Here is a 24,800-nt window from a genome sequence, read left to right as displayed (position 1 = left end):
GCAAGAAGATGTGCATGTATATTTGTCACATTATTTTTACCTGACATGTTCCCACAATCAGGAGAAACCTGCATTTCATCTTTGGGTGAACTACAGATCTACAAATTGGGTCACAAGAAATGGAGGCTACTATGATGAAAATTCTAATTTTTCTAAATAAAATAAAAAATAAAGAATAGAGGTTAAGATATTGCGTTGGAAAATATGCTAATCAAGAGTGCACTATAGACTTAGCTCTGCTTTTATACATATATTTTATGGTAATATGGTGTGAGCTTTCTGACAAAATTAGAGTGAAATTGCTTGACTAGCAATTAAAATAATAATGGAGATTTCAAAACAGAAAGTTATACGTTATTATTATTAGTGTTGTACTGCAGTTAAAGTATTCTTCTAATTAGTAGAGGGAGTGTGTTGTTTAAATGAGAGATTATATTAGTTCAAATACATGTTTAGTTGTTTAAGTAATGGCTTATTCTGTAAAGTTTCTAAAATAATATTGTTGTCTTCTGTGAATGTGTCTAAGCCTCAAAGCTACTTGTTTTAATTCCCAGAAACCACTTAAAGTGACAGCATCTGCTCCTGTTCGGACTCTCATTACCCCACCTCGGTAGAACACAATGAATCTAACTTAATTTGTAACCTGTATAACACTGGCAAAATCACATTTGTGTAAAGGGCGGGAGACAGGCTGCATCACAGAGATGGGACTGATGGCTCAGTATAGCCTGCGGGCCTTATCCTTTTCAGGTTGTGCACTTCAAATTTGACTCAGCCCTGGTTACAAATACAAAGCAGATAAAATGCTTGCATCAGTCATCTCATGTATTACTTTCCTGAAATCAAGAGCTTTGACAGGGAACATGCATGAATCTTTACGATGCCCGAGAGCAATGACTGTCAGTCATTTCAGCTGGAAGATCTCCTACAGTTTTGGAAAAACACGTAGACAGTTTTTGCATAGTTGTACCACAAAGCTTTTAATTTGTAATTAACTAATGTGAAGCAGAAACTTCAATGTTGTCTTATTATTTTTCCTATTCAGTTTTTTTTGCCAGCTTGTACTTATGAGCATATGAGGCTTGAAGAAAGCTGCTACAGTTTACTAAACTACCATTCAGTATTTTATGAAACAGCAACCATTCACAAACTACGGGTTAAGAAACGCCACCCCAGAAGCCTGTACGTGTCTCTAGAATGATTTTTCCAAATGGGAATCTATGATCAGAATGTAAGTGTTAATTTCTACTGAAAAGATGCCTCCTCCATCAGTCTAATTCTGATGTATTGTTTCCCAAGTGAGTCTGGATACAAACAGCCTGCTTCTTAATATTCTGCATATCGTCACTCAGAAGAATCATTTCAGCTAGAAGCAGAGAGATTTCATGCTGGGGCTTTGTTCAGCAGCAAGGCCATCATGTCACAGCAGTTTTATACTGAATGAGGTTGTTGAAGTATATTGTACTACACTCATACATTCATGCCAGATGCAACGTATCTGTGTGGATTTATGAAAGACAACATAAAGCTCACAGCCCACCTATACGTGTTCAAGTGAACTAGGCTTGAAGTCAGGGGACCCCACCTCTGAATTTAGCAGTGCTTATCTTAGTTGTCCCCATCCTAGTCAACATTCCTTCAATGGAGGCCTGTCTCAACTTGGGAGCATAGGGCCCAACTGAGAAAGGCACTTGTGCGTGCACTTAACCACTAGTTAATGTTTATAATTAATGAAATGGACATGACTTCAGCACGCGCTTTAAAGCTCCCCCTTAACTGGCGGTCAGATGAAGGGCTGCATATCAGTCACCCCTGGAAATTGCTTCTTTGTAAATTGTGGCAACTGTAGTTCTTCAAAACCTGACGTTGTTAAGTGCTTTGTTTGCACAATCTGCTTTACTATATGGAAATATCTCACTTCCAATTCTTGCAAAATTATTTTGAAAGAGGCAAATTAACACAGTCTGAACTTAGAAATAATAAAAGGTAACAAGAATAGACCTGTCTGGGTACAGTAACTAGCAATAGCCTTCACTGCAAAAAATGATATACATATTACTAGTGATAAAAGATATTGATGGTGGATAGGAATTCAAAGAGTTATTTTAAAGATAATGCCCCCAAAAAGGCTGACTACTGAATCATATGTATGTGAAAAGCAAAGCTATAATTACCAGATTGCAGTAATAAGAGAACCTTTTTCACATCAAGCAAAAGCTCCTCTGATTCTCCACTCATCTCTACAAGCAAAGTACTTCTATCAAGCTCAGTATAATGATTCCTTATGTATTCATTAAATATAAGAGGAGAATCATGCCTTTAAGGCATTGCAATTTGCTTGTATTTTCTTTTTAATCTGCTACAATTTTTTTTTTTTTTGGCTAATAAGGGAGACTGCATCATCTTGGATGCAACCAAGACCTCTTCATTAAGAATGATATCTCTGCTGTCTCTTCAGGCAGAATTTCTTCTGTTAAACTTTTTGCTTTGGATGTGAATCACTCCCCTTAGTGAATGATCATTGAATGCAGGGAGACAAGGAATAAAGAAGTGGCGTAAGGTGTTTCCTTGGCAATATGTGTATCTTTGTTGCCAGAACAAAACAAAATAGCACCAAATTACTCAAGAACAAAAGAAATGGAAAGGCTTTTGAAATCTGCAAGCCAGAAAAGGGAGCATTAATACAGTGCATGGACTGCTGCTCAGCATGACAGAGAATTAACACACCTTTTGAGTTAAGAGGCCAACCATAAGGATAATGAGATCTAGTTTAATCTAAGCTGACACGTTTTATGTATACAAATAAATGGAAGACCTGGCACAAGCCATATTAATTCAGACTGAGCCTCTACCATCTTTGAAAGCCTGTTTTGCACAGCTAAGCAAACAGAGGAAGAAGAACAACAGTTAAGTCAGCCTTTGTAAAGGTGTCACTGAATTCACAAAACAATGTTTTATTTCTTCTTGCTACACATAAAAAAACTAATAAAGAATGAATATTTATGAGGGGCAAGTTGCATTTTTTTAATGGACAAAGGATGAGGAAAAAACTCATTAATTTTGTAGTTAGCACACAGAGGTGTGATACAGTGCTGCACTTGCAATTGCTTAAAATTAATAGTGAAATTATAATCTTATATAAGATATTATGAGCTGGTACCATATAACAGAGAACTAAAACATGCCTTATGGCACACCTCCACTTCAACAGGTGCAGACCACAGAAGACAGTTCATTTAGGCAGCCTTACAGATGTTTCATTTCTCGGTCACGGTCTTACTACATTGGAAACAAATGGATGGGACATGCTTGGTTATCCCAAGGAGTTGTTTGTTCCAAGGGTAGAAATTAGCAGCATTCTGCACATACGAAAAATGCATTTCATTCTAGACTTCCTCATAAAAACAGACACTAAAGGTTAATAACAAGAAAAGTAAAAAGATTACATTTGCAAAAGAGCTTGGTGAAATTTAAGCTGCTTCTTCCTTTTTGGCACTTCCTAATTTGGCACTTGTCCATGACTACAAGCAAGTTTAATCTCCTAATTCTTCTGAAAACATTTAACAGAAATTTAAGGCACATTAGCGTCTTCCAAAATGTTACCACATGAAAGAAAAGAAAAAAATAACTCATCAAATATGACTTTTCTGAAAAAATCATGACATATTTTTTGACTTTCTCAAAAAATCTAATTCTTAGTTTCCTTTTTTCTCTCAAATTTTTCTTCAGTAGAGGCCAGTAAAAAAATATTATAGATAGCATATTATACATATCATGGTATACATCAGGTTTTGTAGAGACATAATGTTTGGAAATGAGCAAAATTTTTGTTAATGATGTACAAAAACACAACAGAGGTTACTTCATATAAAAAAAAGCTAAAATCTTGCTTTAACTTGAATACTAAGATGGTGTTCTGAACTGACGGAGCAGATCTGATGAATAAACAAAAATTCTTTTCAATCAGGTACTTATATCAGAAGCAAATTTTAGAATTGTATCCAATTTAATCCTGTTCTGTGTTAAAAATTGGGAAATTATGAGATTTGCCTACTGAGATATAAACATTTGCTTTTGCTGGACTGCTGTGGAAGCAGTAATCTCTGGAAAAGAAAACAGACAGATAACAAGAAATGACACCTTAAAACTTCTACAACCAGATTCCCTGTAGCTTATCTGTTAGAGATAAGTAGTGTCACAAATACTTATCAGGCAAAGTCTGATCTTGCTGATATTTGAAATACATTATGGAGGCTGATTTCTTTGCTGAAGTTCTGAGGAGGAGAAACTACTTGGTCTTGAAAATATTTAAGTTTGAGATATCATCATTTGTTTTATTGCCTTTAAAATTATTTTATTTGTAAGTAAGTTAGAATCTGAAAGAGAAAAGTATACTGTTGTAAAAGAGGCAGTTCAGAATTCAAGTGTTAGGCAATTGTAACATGGCAGGATTATATGAAACTACAAAATTCACCTGCATTTATTCAGCTGCTTAACATAGATCTAATTCCATTTAAAACATTATTTTTGCTGAGAAATGCAACCAGCTTCTCATGTGAGTTGCTTTTATAATGCACAGAAAGGTATGTGAAAAACATTTACAGAACCTGTCCTAGTATTCTAGCCAGGCTGCCTATCAACCCCTCTGTTAAGGATGAGATTATCTACTCATGTCAAAATTAGCTTATCAGAACAATAAATCTAGTGATCGATTATAACCCAATACTCACAAAGAATGGGATAAGACCAGAAGCTGTATCTTCATCCAAAACTTTCTTTAGGGCTGAACCACAAACACTAAATGTATCATCTGAAGAAACATTTTTAATCTTCACCCCACCAATTAATGCAGCCCTTTCCACAGATGAATGAGCCTACAAGGAAATTGACAGGTTTTAAGACATGTATCTGTTATTGGAATGTAAGAAGTTAATTTTAATTTGAAAACAATCATTTCTCTCAAATAAAGCAATACTTGGGATCCTGGCACTGCAGGATCACTCCTGTTGCAGCTACCTATCAGATACATACCTCACTCTTTTTCATACATACAGACACACATACAAACATATACACATGCACACAAATATGCTAATAGAAATCCCAAAGTATTCTTGAAACCATTGCCATGGCGTCATTCAGAAAGGAGTTCAATTAACCTTAGTGAGAGCTTTAATTAAAATGTTCACAATTAGGTAGGATTGATTAAGAGCTTCAGGATTTGGCTCCAAATCAACCAAAAGACATGCAAATAATCAGCTTGCTTGATAATGATTCAGTTGCTCACTAACGTATTTTTATGGCATACAGCTTTGCTGCACCCTAAAAAAATATACATTATGGTATGGTGGAGACTGAGATATTTTCTTACATTACCTTTTTTTTTAACCTACTGAGTAAATTGTGGTTCAAGCATTCATTCATTTTGGTAGGCAATTAAGGATCATTCCCAATATGTTACTTCATTTATAACCCATTTTATTTTTAATCACCCTTAAATTCTATTTTTATAATGTAAAGTACATCTCAGTAAATATAAACAAAGATATCACTAAGAAATTCTCTTAAAATTGTGAAAAGTACAATACTATGAAAACTCTATTAACACTTAAAGGTATGTTTGGCCACAAAATACTCTTCTATTCTATCTTCCATCTTCTACAATTCCATTGTCGTTAAGTTGAAAAAGACAAATTGTAACCCTTGTTGGTTCTCGCTAGTGTCTACAAGAGCACTTATCAATTCTATTCTAATTTTACATATAATCATGGAAAAGATTAAGACAAAACATAGGTTGAATAAATTGAGATGAAGATAAAGTTTCTGCCTCTCACGTATTGCTGGAATAACTTGTTTTAAAGGCAGATTGACTATTGACTTCTTTTTCAGCTGTGCTGAAAAAGTGTGTAAAGTACTTTGGCAAACTAATTAGGCACCAGCTTGAGAAAATATAGAAGCCTAGACTTGAAATGTAACTGACTACTTTTGAAGTGATAAACAACTTATGTACCATAGCAATACCATATTTCATTCAAGTGTACAATGGAAAGAGGTATTTTGTAATTGATTTATAAAAGAATTGTAAATAAGTAAACTATAATAATACTCTGATGTTCTCAGCCAGTCAGAAATTCAGAATTTCTTCTTCAAGTCCCCAGAACTATAGTAAGGCTTTGTGATAACAACAGCCATTCACAATCTTAAGGTTAAAACAGCCAAGATGCCTTTGCATTATAACAAATCTTTAGTACCCTGCTTCTCCATGGAATTCCTAGTCCTCAGTATAGTGCTTTTGAATCTCCCACCACACTTAAGGAGAGCAAGGAACCAAACAGGAATACATGAAATGAGTGGGCAGCAGCTTAGGGTAGCCAAAGAAACATGGCAAAAAAATGTTGAGGGAATTACTCGAGAAAATTTGAGAATATCAAAAAAGTACCCTGACTTCTGTCCTGGTTGAAAATAGCCAGGTGTTGTCTGCTCTGAGGGGTAAGTGGATGTTCCTCTCAATCAGTGTCTCTGGCAAGTGGAGCCTCAGACAGGATAGCCCAGGCATTAAAACAGACAGGGATCCTCTTCTGTTGCCTCCAAACCACCAAGAAGTTATTGGGGAAAGCTTTGTTGCTAGACCTGCTCTGTACTCATCAACACAAAGCAAAATTATTTCAATGGGATAAAGATTTTCTCCAGGTGTCAAGAAGCTAAAATGGTCTCCCAAGATATATGAGCTCCAAATTCAGCTCTGTGCTCTTGTTTCCTTACAGCCAACATTTTACCTCCCCTGTAATGTATTCTTAGTGTTGTGCTCTGTCAGTGCATGGTTTTCTCTCTCACAGAATGGCTTAGGCTTACCATCTTTTGTGGATTATTGCCTGAGTCATGCAGGTCAGTTCTTAATGCAGAAGGACTGGTGAGCTCTGCAACAATCTGCTTTGAAAGGTCAGCAATATCTTAAGGCAAATCCTTCTGTAAACATAAGTTTCTCTGACCTTCAGCAGGCAGAAAGGCCTGTCAGTCCTCATTTCAGGTCAGCCACTTATGTAGGACAAAAAAATGAAAACAAGTAAAAGGCTTTGTGCAGCACTGGGTCAGAGTTTGAGCTCTGGGACAGGCAGTCTGTGCAACACAGACCTTAGGGTCCCAGATAAAAAAAGGGACAAATATCCTATGTACCTTTTGAAAACAGTTACCCTTCCTCTTATTTTCTTGTCCTGACTCTTCTTATCCTACAAGTGTAGTTCCTTTTCCCACCAGCAAAGAACAAGTGTACTTTTAATTTCGCTCCAGTGCTTTTTAACATACATTTAGCAATAAATCGTTAAGCCTAAAACCTGGCTATTTTATTCTCCGTAATCAGATATTGCTTTAAACTAAACATCAAGTACTAAGGAAGTTTCTTCTACCTCATTGACATTTAGATAAGAAAATGTCACAGCTATTGAGGAAAAAAAATTTCTTGGCCCTTCAGTAGGATTAGAGTGTCAGGAGGCAGCAGCAGTTCTCACAAGAATAAAATTTGCTTTCATTAACAGTAAAAACCCCTCAAGGTTCTGGCCTGCTGAGAACTTAGCCTAACTCAGTCTTCCAAATACCACTCACAGACAGAAATCAAGATTATGTTTTCTGATTTCTTAGAAGATTTCTTAGCTGGATTGATACATGGATATTTTAGGAGTGTGTTTTTCTTTAAAAAAAATGTTTTGGTCTTCTTGAAAAGCTATGACCAATTTGCTTTATATTCATACATTAAGTTTGTCTGTGTGCATTGCATCTGCACCCATTCATGCATACAGAGGGAGGATGTATATGCGTGTGTTTGCACATGTGTATGAAGGAGGAAAATATTGTGTGTGCACATGGACACACACACCTAGGTGTAACAAAAGCTGGTCTAGAGGTCTAGACTTACTCAATGCAACTGAAATTAATGCCTTTCTCAAGTATCTTTATTTACTTTGAAGGAGCTCTTGTAAAGAAGCAATACTTATGTAACACTAACCTCCCAGTAGTTATTATTTGTATTATTGTACCATGCATGAGATTCCAGCCCACTTATGATGTACAATACGATATAAGCAAGCAAAACCAAATAGTCACAAATCCAAAGAGTTTATACTTAATTCCCCTGTCTACTGAGATGGTTTAAGTTGTTAAATACAGACCCCACATTTTCATGTTTTTGAGAGGTACTCACCTGATCGGAAGCATAGGCCACCAGCCTGCCCATGATGTCTGCTTCTGTTAGATCAGGGTTTTCTAACTGCATCCGTCTGATGGTTTTTGTTCTTGCAGCAAGCAGTGAAATCAGGGTGGCCTCACTTGCACTTCCCTGTGGGACAAATTGAAGGAAGGGTCAAAGGACCACAAGAAGAAAAGCAACATCTTCTGTATTGTATCAGGCTTGCATGGAAAGGTGAGTTTGTTTCTTTTGGAGGGGGGCGGGGAACAGGCTATAGGGGTGTCTTCTGTGAGAAGCCGCTAGAAGCTTCCCCTACATCCAACAGAGCCAATGACAACCAGCTCCATTTGCTGGCCAAGGCTAAGCCCATCAGCGACACTGGTAGCAGCACTGGGATAACATATTCAAGAAGTAGATGAGAAACTGCTGTACAACAGCAACTCAAGAGAGGAATAAGAATATGAGAGAGAAACACCACCAATGGGTAAGGACTGGTTTGAGGTGCTCCAGGCACTAGAGCACAGATTCCCCTGCAGCTCATACTGAGGACCGTGGTGAGGCAGGATATCCCCTGCAGTCCATGCAGCTTAATGGTGGACTGATATCCACCTGCAGCCTGTGGAGGACCCCACGTCAGAGCAGGTGGTTGCCTATACAAGTCTGTGACCATGGGGCAGCTCATGCTGGAGCAGGTTCCTGACACCTGCTTGATAGACCCATGGAGAGAGGGGCCCACAATGTAGCAGGTTTTCTGGCAGGACTTGTGACCCCATGGGGGACCGGTGCTGGAGCAGCCTGTTCCTGAAGGACTGCACTCCATGGAAGGGATCCACGTTGGAGCAGTCTGCGAAGAACTGCAGCTCATAGGAAGGACTCATGTTGGAGAATTTCCATGTAGAACGTTCTCTTATGGGAGGGAGCAGGGGAAGAATATGAGGAATCCTCCCCTTGAAGAGGAAGGAGAAGCAGAGGCAGTATGTGATGAACTGAACACAGCTCCCATCCTCATCTCCCAGAACTGCTGGGCTACAAAGCAGTAGAGAAATTGGGAGGGAAGTTAAGCCTGGGAGAAACGGAGGGGTGGAGGGAAGGGTTTCTTCTAAGATTTGGATTTATTGCTCATTATCCTACTCTGATTTGATTGGCAATAAATTAGTTCAGTTTCTCCAAGCTGAGTCTGTTTCGCCCGTGATAGTAATTGCTGAGTGATCTCTCCCTGTCCTCACTTTGACTCACGAGCCTTTCATTATATTTCCAAGAAAATGACTGTAGGAAATTCCAAAGATTAAGGCATTAATTTAAGGTTGGGACATTTAAGCCCACACTATTCTGGAGACTGCCTGGCTGGGCAGACAAATGACATAGGCTCAAAAATAGTCTGAGCCTTCTGAGAAGTGCCACAAGGTGTCCTGGCATCCTGGCTGTTCATCCATGCTGGTATGTAATCAGTGTATATGATACTACGAACGTCTTTACACAGAAACAAGGGTGTAAATCCAGCAACTTGGAAATGCTTTTGGAAGTCTTATGATAGACATAGACTTTTTCACCTTGCCTCAGTTTTCATAAGTCGCCTTTTTTATACTGAAGCTTACACTATTGGCAGAACCTGGTTTATAAGCCTCTTCTATTCACTTGGCACTAAAATCTTGCGTTAAGTATATTCGAGGAAAAAAAAAAAAACAACTTGGTTTTTGAACTACTTGGCTAACTGACAAGAAAGATAAATCAGCAGTGTTCCTTGCCAGGACAAAGATAGGCTAAGTCTCATTTTGTTTTACCCTTAAAATACTTTTTCTTTGCAGAGTAAGAAGACTCTTTAGAAACGAAAGTGAGTATGCTTTTCGGCAGTTTATCTAGAATGAACAGCAGGATACAAGCTTCAGGAAGAATGTTCTCATTTATTTTTAAAAGCTGGGGTTTTTTTCTCCTCTTGAATGCTGTATTCTGCATTAAGTGAAGGATGATGATACCTTTCCTTTTACCGCAAGCAAACAAAGGTTGCCATGGCAAGCAGGCTCAAGAGGCAGAAGAAATATCAGCAAGTGCTGATGTTCATGTCCACCAGAGCACTGAATTGGAATTTTCTTTCATCTCTTGCCATTTTCAAGTGTCATCCTGCACACAACAACAAAGTACTTCATGTTGACATAGACTTTCAAATGTAATTAAGAGCCAATTTCACAGGTTCAGTTTTACCCAATACCACAATAATTACTTGGTATTTACCAAGAGAATAACTGTCACTTTCACACGCTCATGTTGTCTTTGCCTCACACTCTCTTATTTGTATCATTATTATTTGAAGAGCAAGACAAGAAGATCTGCAGCACAAATGACTTCATTGTAAGCAGAAACACAGAGCCTACTTTCAATTCTTGAAACTGACTGGTTTCTGATGAAAATTATGGGCAATCCAGCATTGTCAGCCTGGAAGGGCAATATTTCCTGCTGATAATCATCAGGCATAATTGCTTGCATTCACTAGTACAAAATAAATGCTGCTGACGCACATGATGAAAGCTTGATTTCTGGAATGTAAATCCCTCCCTAGTAATTGTAATAATAAAGCTCCTAACAGAGGGAAGAGAGTTGTGGGTGCACCTCCACCTAGGAGATCATCGCAGTCAGGTTAAACTCATATTGCCTGGGAAGATGTTGGGAAGAACTCATTGGAATAAGGTGCATGCATTTGCAGCTGAGATCAAAGAAGGAAGTCTCACTTCTAGCATGTAATTCAGATGTATTTTAGAAGCTTATCTTAGGATAAAATGGATTGTAGCTTGGCCTCCAACAACCAGACTCCAGAGATTATCAAAGGAGCACAGAACAATTATTTAAAATTCAGTCTTTTTCACAGTAGAGATCTTTTTTTTATTTAGATTAGTAACTGTGAACAGTGTCTGCATTTGCAGAAAGACCATGTGCTAGTGGAGCCATGGCCGATAAACAATATAGCTTTATTATGCATGCGAGTTTGTGCATCAATGATATCTGTATTCGTTACCATGCAGATACTCTGTTCAGATATTCTAAGCTTTCACTAAGCAGCCAACATCATTTTTTTGGGTTTTGTTCTATTTTTTATACTGCACTGTAGTCTGAAAATTGTATTATCTACTTATAGAACTGTTTAGGTTCAAATTTTAAACAGCTCTCCACTTTATTATAATATTCAAGTATTTCATTTTGCTATATAAGGAACAATTCTTAAAACAATTTCAATTTCTTTGATAAATATTGATAGACTTTCTACTGCATTCTGTTATGTCTTCACTTTTCGTGATGCTGTACTCAAAATCCTCAGATATATTTCTGTTTGAGAAAGTCTTTTTTCCATTTTCAGTCATGCAACACTGCTGCATATTGTTGGTAAGTATGAGCTCACTTCATTCGATCAACAAATTAGAGCTTCCATCCTACCTGATTTTTCAACACCGTGATTTCAATTTTAAACCCAAATTGTACTGTGAAGTTGAACTACTAGCAATTCTTTACAGAGAAGAGGGTTTCAGAATTCAGCTGCTCTGAAATGAAAACCATTACTTTCATAAATGATCCTACCCACCTATGGATATTTGCACAGAATATCCGTCTTTCTGAAAATATGAAAGGAAACCATGTGGCAGGAAAAAAAATATATTTTGTCTTTATTACTGTTTTGGTATGAAGATTTTACAAAATCATGACATTCACAAACTCATCATATATTCTTTTTTGATGTTCCCTCTTACCTGAATGACTCCTCCACCGTGACCATCCTTCCCAGCTAAAAACTCTTCAGGCAAATTAATCATCTTCCCTAGCCAATCCAGCATGACAGTCTCCAGCTCCGTGCAAGCTGGACTTGCAGCCTGTGTTGAAAAATAGAACAGAGGGAATAACCTCACTAGACCATGAAGAGAAATAGGATCTACCAGAGCAAGAATAACTCTTTCTCTTTCTGTCTTTTGACTACAGTAGAAGAGACTAGCTGACTAACTTCACCAGCTAAATTAGAGACCTGGAGAGCACTTTGTGCCTGTTGTTTCCAATACTTACTAAAATAAATATCAAGTTGTGCCTTTATGACTATCGAACGTCAAAGCTAGGGTTTGCATCTGGCACTTTTTTTTTTATCAACTACAAAACTTTTCTGAGAAGAGTGTCTCTCATATGAATGTAGCGGGGGTTAACACAATTTTCTGATCATCCAGATGGTAAGAGAACACTGGGTGATAGGCAACAGTCATATTACTTAATGAATTACTAGTAAGTTTGCACTGCTACCACTGCTTCTAAATGCTAGTGTTTTTTCAGGAGCTAAACTTCTGAGAAGAACTAGGCTGTTATTCCTGGGTCCCTATGTGAAAACACTTTATTGGTCAAGGAAATTTACCTATAAAAATCCTGTGACTTCACTGCTATTAATCAATAATTTCATTGAAGGATGTTACTGAAATGCTTAAAATCTTTGCAAGGTGAAGCACTATTACCACATAGCAGTATATACCCCAGTAAACTTACCCAAGAGAAGCCCACGCATCCTATTCCACCACACAACATATCTGCAAGAAGAGCTGGGAAGGAAGAGGCTGCAGGGAAGTAGGCAAAAAAGTATGGACTGTGCCAGTGAGTCACCTGTATTAAGGGAAAAAAATAGTCATTTTTAACTAATGCAGGAAGCAGAAATAACTTGTCAGAAAATCCAAAGAGATTAGAGGTTGAGACTAGTCAACTGTTCTTGTCTACCTAGCTTTAACACAGCATCTCATTTTTTAGAGAAGCTTACCTTGTTTTATTCTGAATTTTTAAACTATCTTTTACTCAAATTAGAAATAAATTAGTTTTTGCCCCCACCTCCCAACAGTTCCAAGGTCAGAGTTCTTCATACTTGCCTAGAAGACAAGTATTGCGTGGGCAGTAGCAGCATGAGTTTCTGTCCAGGGCACTACTTGAGCCTCTGCTTTCAGGAACTCTCTGGCATTTTGTTCTTTCATCTCTGTCATGCAACTGATTTCATAAGAGTGTCCATAGAACTCTCTTGATCACACATTGGAGTTATTTGCTAAAATTTGAGTGCTGAATCTGACCAAACAGCTCCTCACGACAAAATGAAACAATCCATTACAGTGTCCAATACCTTCTGCAGAAAATTAAACAATCATCTCCCTATAACAAGTTGTGATTTATGTACAATTCCACATCATATGTACTAATATGACAGACAAACACAATAACTGCACAAATTGTAGTCAATTGTCTTGCAGCAGCAATATTTAGAATTATCTTGTGCAGCATCGAAGCAATTTTAAGGATCTGTGAGATACTTGATCATTCTCCACAACTCTAATAAAACTCTTATCAAACAAATCTAATAAGGTTTGAAAACAGGAAATGTACTGCCACACTGCAATGTTCAGTGGAAATAATATGATATATGTTTAGCAAAAACAGCTTTCACGTTCAAGATAAAAGGCAAATATTTGGGAAAAAGTACTTCTAGAGGATTAGATAGACTGTAAGAAAGAATTCAGCAGAATATGTATAAGATCTTTCTTTGGCTGGAAATCCAGAGGCTGATGAGTTATTGAATCCTAGCCTTTTCTTATGCTGTTTTGTTTGGGTTTTTTTTTTTATACTGGAGCTCTTCTGTTACAGCTGGAGGATGATGAGGGTGTACATTCTGTCTGGCCTGAACTCAATGTTTTCTTACTTTTTTCTTCCGCATTCCTACCTCTGGTTAATTTCAGCTTTCACACTCCCCTCTCTCCTAGACTGCGATAAGGTTTCAGGTTCTGGAGCTAACTCAGGGATCACCGTACCTCACTGTTCTGCATGCAGCAAATATCCCTTTATTTCCTTTGATAAACTTAATCATGCCAACAACCAGCTCTTCTTTATGTTACATGCTCCATGCTAAGGGGAAACTCTCATAACTCTTGTATGCACGATGAATAAGATATCATTTTCTCTGCTGTGTTATAACATATATAATATTCCAGATGCCTATCTCTTTCATATGAAAACAGCTTCTATCCACTGCAATTTTTCACTGTCTAAATTAGCCCTGTACCTGGTATGCTGAAAATTTCACTTTTACTGATCTCTAGGTCCATACTTGCTCAAATCAGGTATCCAAAGACAAGCCACTGTGAACATTTTTAGCTCTATCTCTTATATCTGTTCATGACCTCTTTCTTTGCTGTAACAGAGGTTTAGAGCGCTTGTGGAAAACAGTTTCTTTCACAAATCAGGGGCTTGGTTCTTCACAGTAAAACAATAAATATTTAAAAAAATACTCAATAACAGCGGTCCCTGATAGGACCTGCATACGCAGACTTTCACTGACGTCCATAATGAGCCAGGACTGCCACTGTCCATCTCCCTAGCTCTAATCCTCTGTGATCTGTAATACTTGTGACATTCATCTTGGGTTAATCAAGTTAAACTGCCTACTTTCTGGGAGCCATTTGTTTGATGAAACACAGCAGATTCCAGCTGCACCACTCACAAAAAGCAGAAAAGCCAAAAGCCCTCAGGCAAGTGCAGATGCAGTTCTTCCTCTTGCGTCCCCTTCTCTTGAAGCAGCTGTAAAGTTCATTTTTTTCCCCGTGTTAGAACAGACACACTTACTCAAATATTGCAAAGAGCATGACAAGATTGGTGCTTGTTTTTTCAGTCTCTGCTGATAAACAGTGATCTGTAAGTGTCTTGGGTTCAGTAATTAGCACTCTAATGCTTCTCAGAGATATTTTATTTCCCATATTTCTTCTAAGGATATCTTTCTTTCTGTGGCTGAAAGTTCATAACATAATGGATCTAATGTGAGGAAAATTAGTGTCTTCAGTGCTAGTATGTGCAGTTACAACTAGATCATTTGGGTCTCTTAAGAAGGAGGAGGTATATTACAAGAGAACAAAGCAAGTCTGAGAGAGAAAGGTGACTCCCACTGACATTTTTATATGGAGATCATTTTCTACCTTGGTTTTTGGCTGTGGAACTCAGAGTTCAGCAGTTGTTCCCTCCGTTTCTGTTAACATTAGGAACTTAGCACCATTATGGTCATTATCATTTAGTGGACTGTCCTTTGAAAGTCTACATTCAATTTCACAAGAAGACTCCATAGAAAAGTTTGACCACTCATGCGTCCCTGTTATCCTATAGGGTAAAGACAGCAATGGGTACTGCATTATTACTTTACACAATTAATTGATCCTTGCTCCTCTGAAGGATCACTGCTTTCACGTTTTCTGTCATCCAATGAGTAACAAGTATCTGAACACAATTAATACAGTAAAGATGTCAACATGAAAGAAACAAGGATCACTTGTAGGCCACCGATAGCTTATGGGTAAAACAAAGTTTTATGACGTCTGTCACATTGTTTATTCTCACTGAACAAGACCAGTTCCTCATTTATAAAATAGAGATAAGACATTCTCCACCGAAACACTGGAAAAACACTATAGCTGAAAAACACTGGAGGTACTTACAAATGTTAGTCCTGTCAGGGAAAAGATGGGAAGAAGATTAAGGGAAAATATAATTGGAGTAGATTGTCCTTACAGCCAATTTCAAAAGTCCTGAAACCAATTACAAACAATTTTAAAGTACTCTAAACCATATGTGAACAAGTCTTCCTGTGTTAAGCTCCTCCTACATTCCTTGCACCATCATTTTCACACTTCTGTTTCTGTGAGCACAGTTAATAGAGGCAGCCAAGAGATGCAGCAGTTTGTGCAGCGCTATGCACAGAAGAGGTCCAGAACCCTTGCTAGAATTAGTGTAAGTGAGCTCTGCAGTGGCAGTGGTCCTTCAGATGGCACAGTCCCCAGCAGTAACTGGAACAACTACCTCTGGTTCATCACAGCTCTCAGCCCAGACTAAGGTCCCATGGGAGCAGACAGCTCTGCAGGCCTGGGATTGCAGGGATGATGAAGCCTCTTCCCAAGGCTGGGCAGTGGGAGATGGTCTTTTAGCCTGCAGGAGGTGTGCGCTGTTGGAGGGTCTGTGTTTTACACAGCATGAGGAGGTCAGCAGATTGTGCAGTATCAGTGACAACAAAAAGGAGATTGAGTGGATATTCCCTGAAATGTGACACAAGGTATCTCTGATCCAAGAGCCTGAACTCCAAAGCATATAAAGGATGGGCTGTCAGAGTCTCGGCTCATTGGGTTGGGAAATGAAGTCTCATGATAGTGAATGTAGAAGCTTACAACTACTGGCACAAGGAGGAAGGTTTCTGCTCCACCCACAGATCTGCAATGACAGAAAAGGTTTGGTGCCCTAGTTGCATATGGGCTGGGAGCCCTGGTCTCAGGAAAAAGGGCACATGGCATAACCCTTGAGCAGGGAAGACTTTACCTGGAGGAGGATCAGCATAGGAAATATTTAGAGATTGGACATACATGAATCCGTGAAGCCTAATGGGATGCACTCACAAGTGCTGCAGTAACTAGACAATGTCATTGAGAGCACTCTAAAATATCTTTGAAAGGTTATAACAGCTGAGGACTGGGAGAAAAAAAAAAAAGCAAATATCACTTCTAACTTCAAGAAGGGCTAAAAAGAGAATCTTGGAAACTACAGACCCTGCCTCACCCTCCTCACAAGGGAGCCTTGAAACTATTTGCAAACATGTTAAGGACAAGGAGGTGTCTGGGGCTACACAGTAAAAATTTATGAATGGGAAATCATGCCTAAGCAACCTGACAGCCTTCTACAAGATGAATGGCGTGGTGGACAAGGGGAAAGCCCAGAATATTTTAAGACATTCAATACTGTCTCCCATAGCATCTTTACTGACACAGTGATGAAATATGAACTAGATAAGAGGACAGTGGAGTGAAAACTGGCTGAACTGCCAGAGTTACAGGGCTGTGATCAGTGGCATGAAGTCAAGCTGGAGGCTGGTGATGTACCCCGGGGTTCAATACTGTGGCCAGTACTGTTTAACACCTTCAGTAATGACCTGGATGGTGGGACAGAGTGTACCCTCAGCAGTTTTGCAGATGATATAAAACTGAAAGGAGTGTTTGATACACTGTGTAGTGCTAATGCAGTTCAAAGGGACCTCAATAGGCTGCAGGAATGAGCCAACTGGAATCTCATGAATTTCAACAGAAAAATGCAAAATCCTGTACCTGGAGAGGAGTAATTCCCTGTATCAGGGCTGGAAAGCAGCTTTGCAGAAATGGACCTGGAGGTCCTGGTGGATAAACTGAGCAGAAGCCAGAAATGTGCCTTTGCAGCAAACAAGGCCAACGGTAATCTGGGTCACATTAGGAAAACTGATGCCAGCGAGTCACAAAAAGATGATTCTTCTATTCAGCACTGGTAAGGCCACGTCTGGAATGCTGTGTCCAGTTCTGGATTCTCCAGTACAAGACAGGCATGGACATACTGGAGTGATTCCAGTGAAGGGGAATGGAGATGATTAATCGTAGTATCTGTCATGTAATGAGAGGCTGAGAGAACGGGGATTGTTCATCCCGTAGAACACTCAGGAGGATATCTTGCTAATGTGTACAAACACCTCATGGAAGGGTGTAAAACAGATGGAGCCAGATTCTTCTCAGTGGTATACAGTGACAAGACAAGAAGAAATGTGTACAAATTGAAATACAGAAAATTCTGATTAAATGTAAGAAAAATATTTTTTGCTGTGAGGGTGGTTGAACTTAGGAACAGGACAACAGAGAGATTGTGAAGACTTCAGTCCTGGAGATATTCAACACCCAGCTGGACATGGTCCTGAACAATTTGCTCTAACTGACTCTGCTTTGAGTAGCAGGAGTGGACTAAATGATCTCTAAAGACACCATCCAACCTCTAATATACTATGACACTGTGCTTCTGTGCTCATATACCTAGTACAAACAACACAGGAAGAATCAGAGTTACTGTAAATCTGCGATTTCTGTGCTTGTTTTGTTTGTGTCACAAACAGTAACATTTCACACCAAAGGAAAGGTGACAGAACATTTCTTCTTCAGAATGCATCACTTTGATAAAGTAAATTTATTTGCAGGGCATGTAAACATCAAGAAAAAAATCAATTTAGTTAAGAGGGAACATGACATGTTGATAACATAATTGGAATTCAATGTCTTATTTTCTATTCTCAAATGATTCATCTCTTATTTTTTAATTTATTGAATGTTCTCAAGTGTTCAAATCAAAGTGTTTTCTGTTCTACTTCACAGACCAAAAAACTGGTTAGTATTTTCCTCCAACAAAAAAGAAAAGGCAATCGAATCTGTGAGCAGCAATGAAAGTATTTGCATGTGTTGATCATAATTCTCTTATCTAATCTGCACCAATTTAATTCTGTTGGATTTAAGATTTCATCCACAAATCTTTGAGAAGAGTGGAGAGATTTCCATTGACTTCAGTGTAGCTTTAGCCTGTGAAAGGACAGCAGGGTTGGCTCCAAGGGAAACAAGATGAAATACTGAATATCAAATATTTATACTGGTAAGTGAAAAAGAATTGGTATTGTAGTACACTGTCTAAATACATTTGCAGAGCAGTGGTTCCACATCCAGTCATATAGCTATCATATCACCTACCTACATCCAGAGAAGCCACTCGAAATGGTTATTGCAAAGATCCAAAGGAGAGATTCCTCATTAACATTTACTAATAATCTAGTCTTTTTCAGCCTACTTAGATGCCTTAGGAGACAAGCATGTATTTAAAATAAAAAAAGATACAGGATGAGAGGAAAAAAACAAGAAAAATTCAGAACTGGACAAATGCTGGATGCTTTGTTCTGCATTGTCTGTCCAACACTGATCTATCCAAGGACTAGTATTTAGGTAGTGGCCATCTGCCTTAAATGGTACTGGAAGAAGCTGACATTTAGGAGACTAAGTCAACAGAACAAATATTGGGGAAAATCCTTTCTAGTCAGCTCCTTAATAAAAAGAAGCCTCCTAAGAGAATTGTAATATTTAAAGATCAGCTTGAAGGAACACTTAAGGCACAGCAGGCTAATAAAAATCCCATTTTATAAAATATTTACTGTGCTTAGCAAGTAGCAGAAATATCACATGAAATTGAAGCCATGAAGCTTTGCCTCAACCAATTCAATGGAGGAAAGGGGATTATTTCCAAAAACAATCTTCACATGAAAAAAAAAAGAATTATTTGTTTATTTCTAGCAAGAACAGAAAATATTACTTTTGTAAAGAGTTAGATCATATTTAACTATGGCTATAACCCAGACTCGTGCCTTCTAAAAGCTATGTAGTGGGGATACTTATGTTTGTAAGGTCTGGCTGCACAGCCTCCAGTCACACTTTCCTTAGAGTCTTTGAAAACCTAAATGCAGTATTGAACATTACATTACAGATTCATTGTTCTTACCCCGGGCATAATGATCTTCTCAATGTCTTCAAAGACATCTTCAAAGCTCTCAGGATCCTGGGGTGCACAGTCCGGAATGAGGGGCCTTAGATATCCTGGTTCGACATCTGGGAAGACCTGTCTTTTATCTATCTTCTCCAGGTAATCAGCGACATAGTCCACCATCTCCTTCCCTCTTTTGCGGAACTCTGCAGCATCCATGGGTATCAGAGTTTAGGACCTATTATCAGAAAAACCTAAAAAAAAATAAAAAGAATAGTTTTAAACCTATTTTTCAGATGATGTATAGGATGACTCAAATTGCATTTTTTAAAAGGCCATATGCTCTTTTATTTCTGCATATTAGGCCAATGACCATACAGTGTTGCATTCTGTTCCGTTTCAGTATTAGCTGGACACTGTATAGAAGTAAATCTTTAATGCCTAGGTCATGATGTTGATTAGCTTAATACAGATAGGATGTACCTTTAGCACTGAAGAGCAGTGGAGCCACCTTGAAGACTCAGAAATCACAGATTTAATCCCTGCTGCTACTGGCTCACACAAGAATATGGCACTGTTATGGGGAACATAATCAGCTCTCTCCTGCTTTATAAAGAAGAGGTCTAAGAAAACAGCATGCTGTGTGTCTCTATTATAATGTATAATAACAAGCTATAATATTCACAGTTATCTCAGCGATCCACTGTTTTATCTACTACATTTTTTCTACTTCTTGCCTTCTGTCTTGTCTCAAGATTTAGCTTCTTTATTCTTTCACTGTAAATCCACATACTGTGCCATTTACAAACCCATATTTCTTACCAAGGTTAAGCTGTACTGTATTTCACAGGAGGATGTGAGAAAGTTCTTTCTGGGCCTGTCCCTGTCTCCAGGGTGTTGGGCTGGAGATATAGGTGTGCTTTGAGCTAGGCAGAGACTGTATGACAATAGTCAAGGCAATTCATGGCTCAGCTGACATAAGCTGAAGTTTGCTGCAAAGTGCTGTGCAAACGTAAAATTTGTATTGCTTGGGTGCCTGCTTTCACCATCCTGGCTCACCCACACAACTTTTTACTGTATGTGGTAGTACAGTTTGAGTTCTCATTGAGTACAAGGTTGAGACCACAGTGCCTAAAAGCATCCAGGAGTCCTTATACACTCGGATTGAGCAGGTGATACTGTTCCTTGGGACCTAGTAAGAAAATTGGCAAGTGAAACGAGCATACTGCTGGAGTAAAGAATTATTATCATTAGTTCATATACCCTCAAATCTTCACTTTATAAGGAAATAATTATTTTAATTGCAATGTGGCATTACATAATTAAGAGACAATTTTTTAGCTATGTTATCTGTACTAAAGTTTTATAACTAAGGACATCATTTTGACAAAAGAGAGACACTTCTGGGCTTTACTGTATTTGAATTAGTACTGTCACATTACAAGAGAAAGATATCATTGATAAACACTATCTTAGAGACATCTCTGCTGCTACAAATAGAGGGCCTGGGATTTGTGTGAAGCAGCAGCCATTTAAGAAGGCAGGGTGCTGCTGTAGGTCATGAACCTCTTGGGAAAGCACGGATCCGCACAGTAAGGACTTCTCATCCCCTCCCTCCGCTGAGAATTGTTCTTCTTCTTGTTTTGTTAGAATTATATTACTCTCTTTAACCACCGTGTAAGTGTTTATTTGGCTCTTTCAATGCCTTTCTGAAAAGGGAATTAGGACCTTTCTCAGATCTTGCTGCTGAGTTGCCGGAAATGCATTACCAGTACTCATTACAGTTCTCAGAGGATTCTGGTGGGCAGTTTTGCATGTCATCTCCCCTTTCAAAGACTGTTTAAGCAAACAGTTCTGTTTCAATTGCCTTACAATAAAGATGATGCCTGTTCCTCAATCTTAGGTACATTTTCATTAAATACATCTTTGATCACAGTTCAAAATTTTAAAAATCTTTCTAAATAAGTCAGCATGAATCAATTTGCCTCTCTGTGACAGCAATCTAACTAAACCCCAAGACTTAGTTCTTTGATTTATATATTTTTTGCCAGAAAAAATCCAAATATTGGCCTGTTTCACTTCTTTTCCAAAGTATCTCTAACTTAAACCTTAACTTATGGTATCATTTCTTTTATGCTACTTCGTTCACCATTTCATTGGTATAGCATGCTCTAAAGAACTTAGACCGAGTGATATGTTATTTTTTCTCTGGTTTCCAAGATATAAGCTGTGAAGATAAGAATTAAACTCATGACTGCCAAATTAGTAGGCATTGTCTGGGACTGAACTGCCTCGGAACTTGAGGCTCTGGTGTTTCTAACACTACTGCTGCTCACCACTGAGTTACCAGTTAAATCCTATGGGCTTTTACATATTGATAAGTTCAGCTGAACATCTCATTCAGTATCTGTGGGTCCAATGAACTCTCAGTACAATGTCAGAACAAGTTAGAGTATTACTATACGACTCCCTAGATTTACTTTGTAACAGTCGAATATAGGGCACCATTTAATGTAGAAGGTTCTGTGGATTGCTTGGTCTTCTCCCAAAATGTAGCTCACATGGTATAAGTTAATAACATCATGTGTAAGCTCAAAAAGGCTCACAAATACAGACAAAAATAAATTTACTTCATCATATTACCACAACATAGATGCTATGTTATATAACTTGTGATAATTTTCATATCACCTAGCCTTTTTTTGATCCAAAGTTTCTTTCTATTCCAAGTAATGTTTGCATCATCTTCTTCCTATCTCTTATGCTGATACAATTTATTGCCATTTTTATTATTAGCAGTTTGGAAACAATTCTTTTTGGATATCAGGATAAGCACATAAAACTTCAGATACACATTCTGTGGTTTCAGCCTGTGACCACGGAACTGAAATTCGTCATCTCAGTTTGACAAAACACACAATGTAGATAAGCAGTAAGATCTTATTTGTTATTCACTATCTATAGTTCTTCCCAAGAAGTGGAAGGCTTTTGTCTCATTCTGACATTGTTTCGGCTGTACTACTTCTGTCATAAATCACTGCTGCAATAGCATTCTCAAAATTCAGGATAAAAGATTAAATTACAGGGGAAACCCACTGTTTTGCGTGAGAGAATTAATTGAACCAGGAAGCTTAAGCATGAAGAACGGAAGGATGAGCCATCCATCCCATATCTGCCATAGTTGCTACAGTGTAATAAATTGATGTAAACCAGTACTATCTAGTTAAATGCTAAAAACTTGATTTGATCCAGTGAAATGCATCAATCTGCTTCAATGTGAAGCAAAATATTCCATTCTTCTCTCCTCCAAAGACAATACCGAGAATTTAAAATCTATCTAATCTCCTATCTATTTTTAGGTTTCCATACATCTTCTTTCCTAGAAGTCCTTGCCTGAAAATTCCTTACCTACTATAATACACATATCTCATCAGAACTGTGAAGGCATACTCCTTGTAAGAACATAGTGGTCACTTAAATTTTCCTTTTCTCCTCCTACTTTATATCTATTCTTCTATGCTTGACAAGACTCATATTCTTATGCCTATTTTTATTCTCTTCAACTGTTCGTTATAGATCTTACTTCATATGCTTGGAAGAATTACTTGCTATGAAAGCCACATCCAGTAGACTGAAGATGTGGCAATTGCAATGCTTACCAGTTAGCACTATAAAATGTAAATTATTTCACCTCTCTACCAGTACAGAATATTTCTCTCTTCTACCCCTCAAATGCGTATGGAACACATGTACAATGTAACAATACAATGCATAGAGAGAGACCTTTCCTCTATGCCTCTATATTTTAAAAATATTGAATGTGGTTTTCTAAGAAGCAAAATACTTCAGACAACTGAGCCCTTAGGGTCTGAAATGAAAACACTGTTTGAGAGTATTCATATTTTCTGAAGGCCCGAGTATTGCAATCTGTGTGTACATGAAATATCCACTTAAGTCAAAGGAACTTAAACTACAAAATAATGCAGGCTGAGTATCTGAAACTAAATGGTAATTTCAAAGAAACTAAGACTCTCTCTAGAGTATTTAATGGTGGTTTATTTTCTTGAGGGCCCATAAAGAGTGATAAAGGCTGCATGCTCTCAGGGATCCTGCACCTCCAAGGATGAATTTCAGCATCTGCCAGCCGAACCCCAAGTGAGGAGAGCCCAGCTGCTTGCCTATCAACTTCTACTGCTTTGTATACATAGTCTGTACTCAAATTCATTGACAGCCCCACTCTGATTGATTAAATACAATTTTACTGAACTTATTTTGTCTGACTACTTTTGTTCCCATCAAGAATCAATGCATATTGTCACCGTTGCATGCTTCTAAAGATCAAGTCCTGCCTTACTAGAGTAGATTGAGCTTCGCTCTTAAATTCAAGAAAAACAAGAACAATCATGTTAAACCTTAGATTTTATCACTGAATCTACTACTACTACTGCTGCTACTGCTACTACTACCACTACTACTATTATTATTATTATTTGCCTATAAACCATTTACTCTTTAATTTTGCTGGAATTTGTCACAGGATAAGAACACTACATAATCTAAAGTTGACACATCCTTTGCAGCTTTGTTTCAACTACTCCTTGTTCCTCAGTGCCCTGAAATTAAAACATGGAAACACCTTCTTTTAGTGAAATTACTGAAAACTGTTGATAGTCTTTAGATTGTATATTCAGTATAATGTTTATTTGCAAACCATTTTTGCCTTTGTTTGAAATGGAAACATATAAATAAACAGTTTACACACAACTAGGTATTAAATATATTTAAAGGTGTAATACTATGTAGATAACATTCAGCTTATTCATTTTTTTCTGTTTAAAAGTGTTCTCTGTAATTTTAGAATCTATTTTTGTACTATGTAAATATAAATGTAAAACATGTCTTAACAGTTCCAGAAAATTTATTATGAGGAAGAAAAAGATAAGATAGGGCTTTAGGGAAGCGGGAAATGAGGAAAATGAACAAATGAGGAGGGAGGTATATTCAATATATTATCACTCCTTAACAAGAGTGCCTGTTCTCCAGTTCATGAAAGTAAAATAAAAAAACAGCTAATATAATAAAATCTTTTAGCAGCTAGGAAGAATGGATAGATGTATTACTAGCACCTTTAAACTGAAAGCTGCATAGACTCAAAAAAAAGTAATAACTGCTTGTCTTTCCAATAAATGAGACAAGAGCGCTTTCTATTCTGCTAGCTGATTACAATAAAATTTAAAGGCTTGTGGTGCTACTGTGACACCACTGAAGCGATGAGGACCTTCTGCTG

General features: G+C 37.9%; 1 protein-coding gene across 3 annotated transcripts in view; it reads right to left on the bottom strand.

Annotated features, from left to right (window-relative positions):
* Positions 1–24,800, bottom strand: part of DDC (dopa decarboxylase) — a 74,121-nt gene that overhangs the window by 33,068 nt on the left and 16,253 nt on the right. For all 3 annotated transcript variants that reach the window (XM_054058580.1, XM_054058579.1, XM_054058577.1), the window contains 5 exons: positions 19,532–19,767; positions 12,686–12,799; positions 11,914–12,033; positions 8,195–8,329; positions 4,731–4,874 (listed from right to left, as the gene is read on the bottom strand). In XM_054058580.1, coding sequence (XP_053914555.1) covers positions 4,731–4,874; positions 8,195–8,329; positions 11,914–12,033; positions 12,686–12,799; positions 19,532–19,732 — 714 coding nt within the window. In that variant the 5' untranslated portion in view covers positions 19,733–19,767. The remainder of the gene's footprint in view (positions 1–4,730; positions 4,875–8,194; positions 8,330–11,913; positions 12,034–12,685; positions 12,800–19,531; positions 19,768–24,800) is intronic.

The sequence above is a fragment of the Cuculus canorus genome, chromosome 2, assembly GCF_017976375.1.
Source record: "Cuculus canorus isolate bCucCan1 chromosome 2, bCucCan1.pri, whole genome shotgun sequence".
NCBI lineage: Eukaryota > Metazoa > Chordata > Aves > Cuculiformes > Cuculidae > Cuculus > Cuculus canorus.
This window is presented reverse-complemented; position numbering and strand designations above follow the sequence as displayed.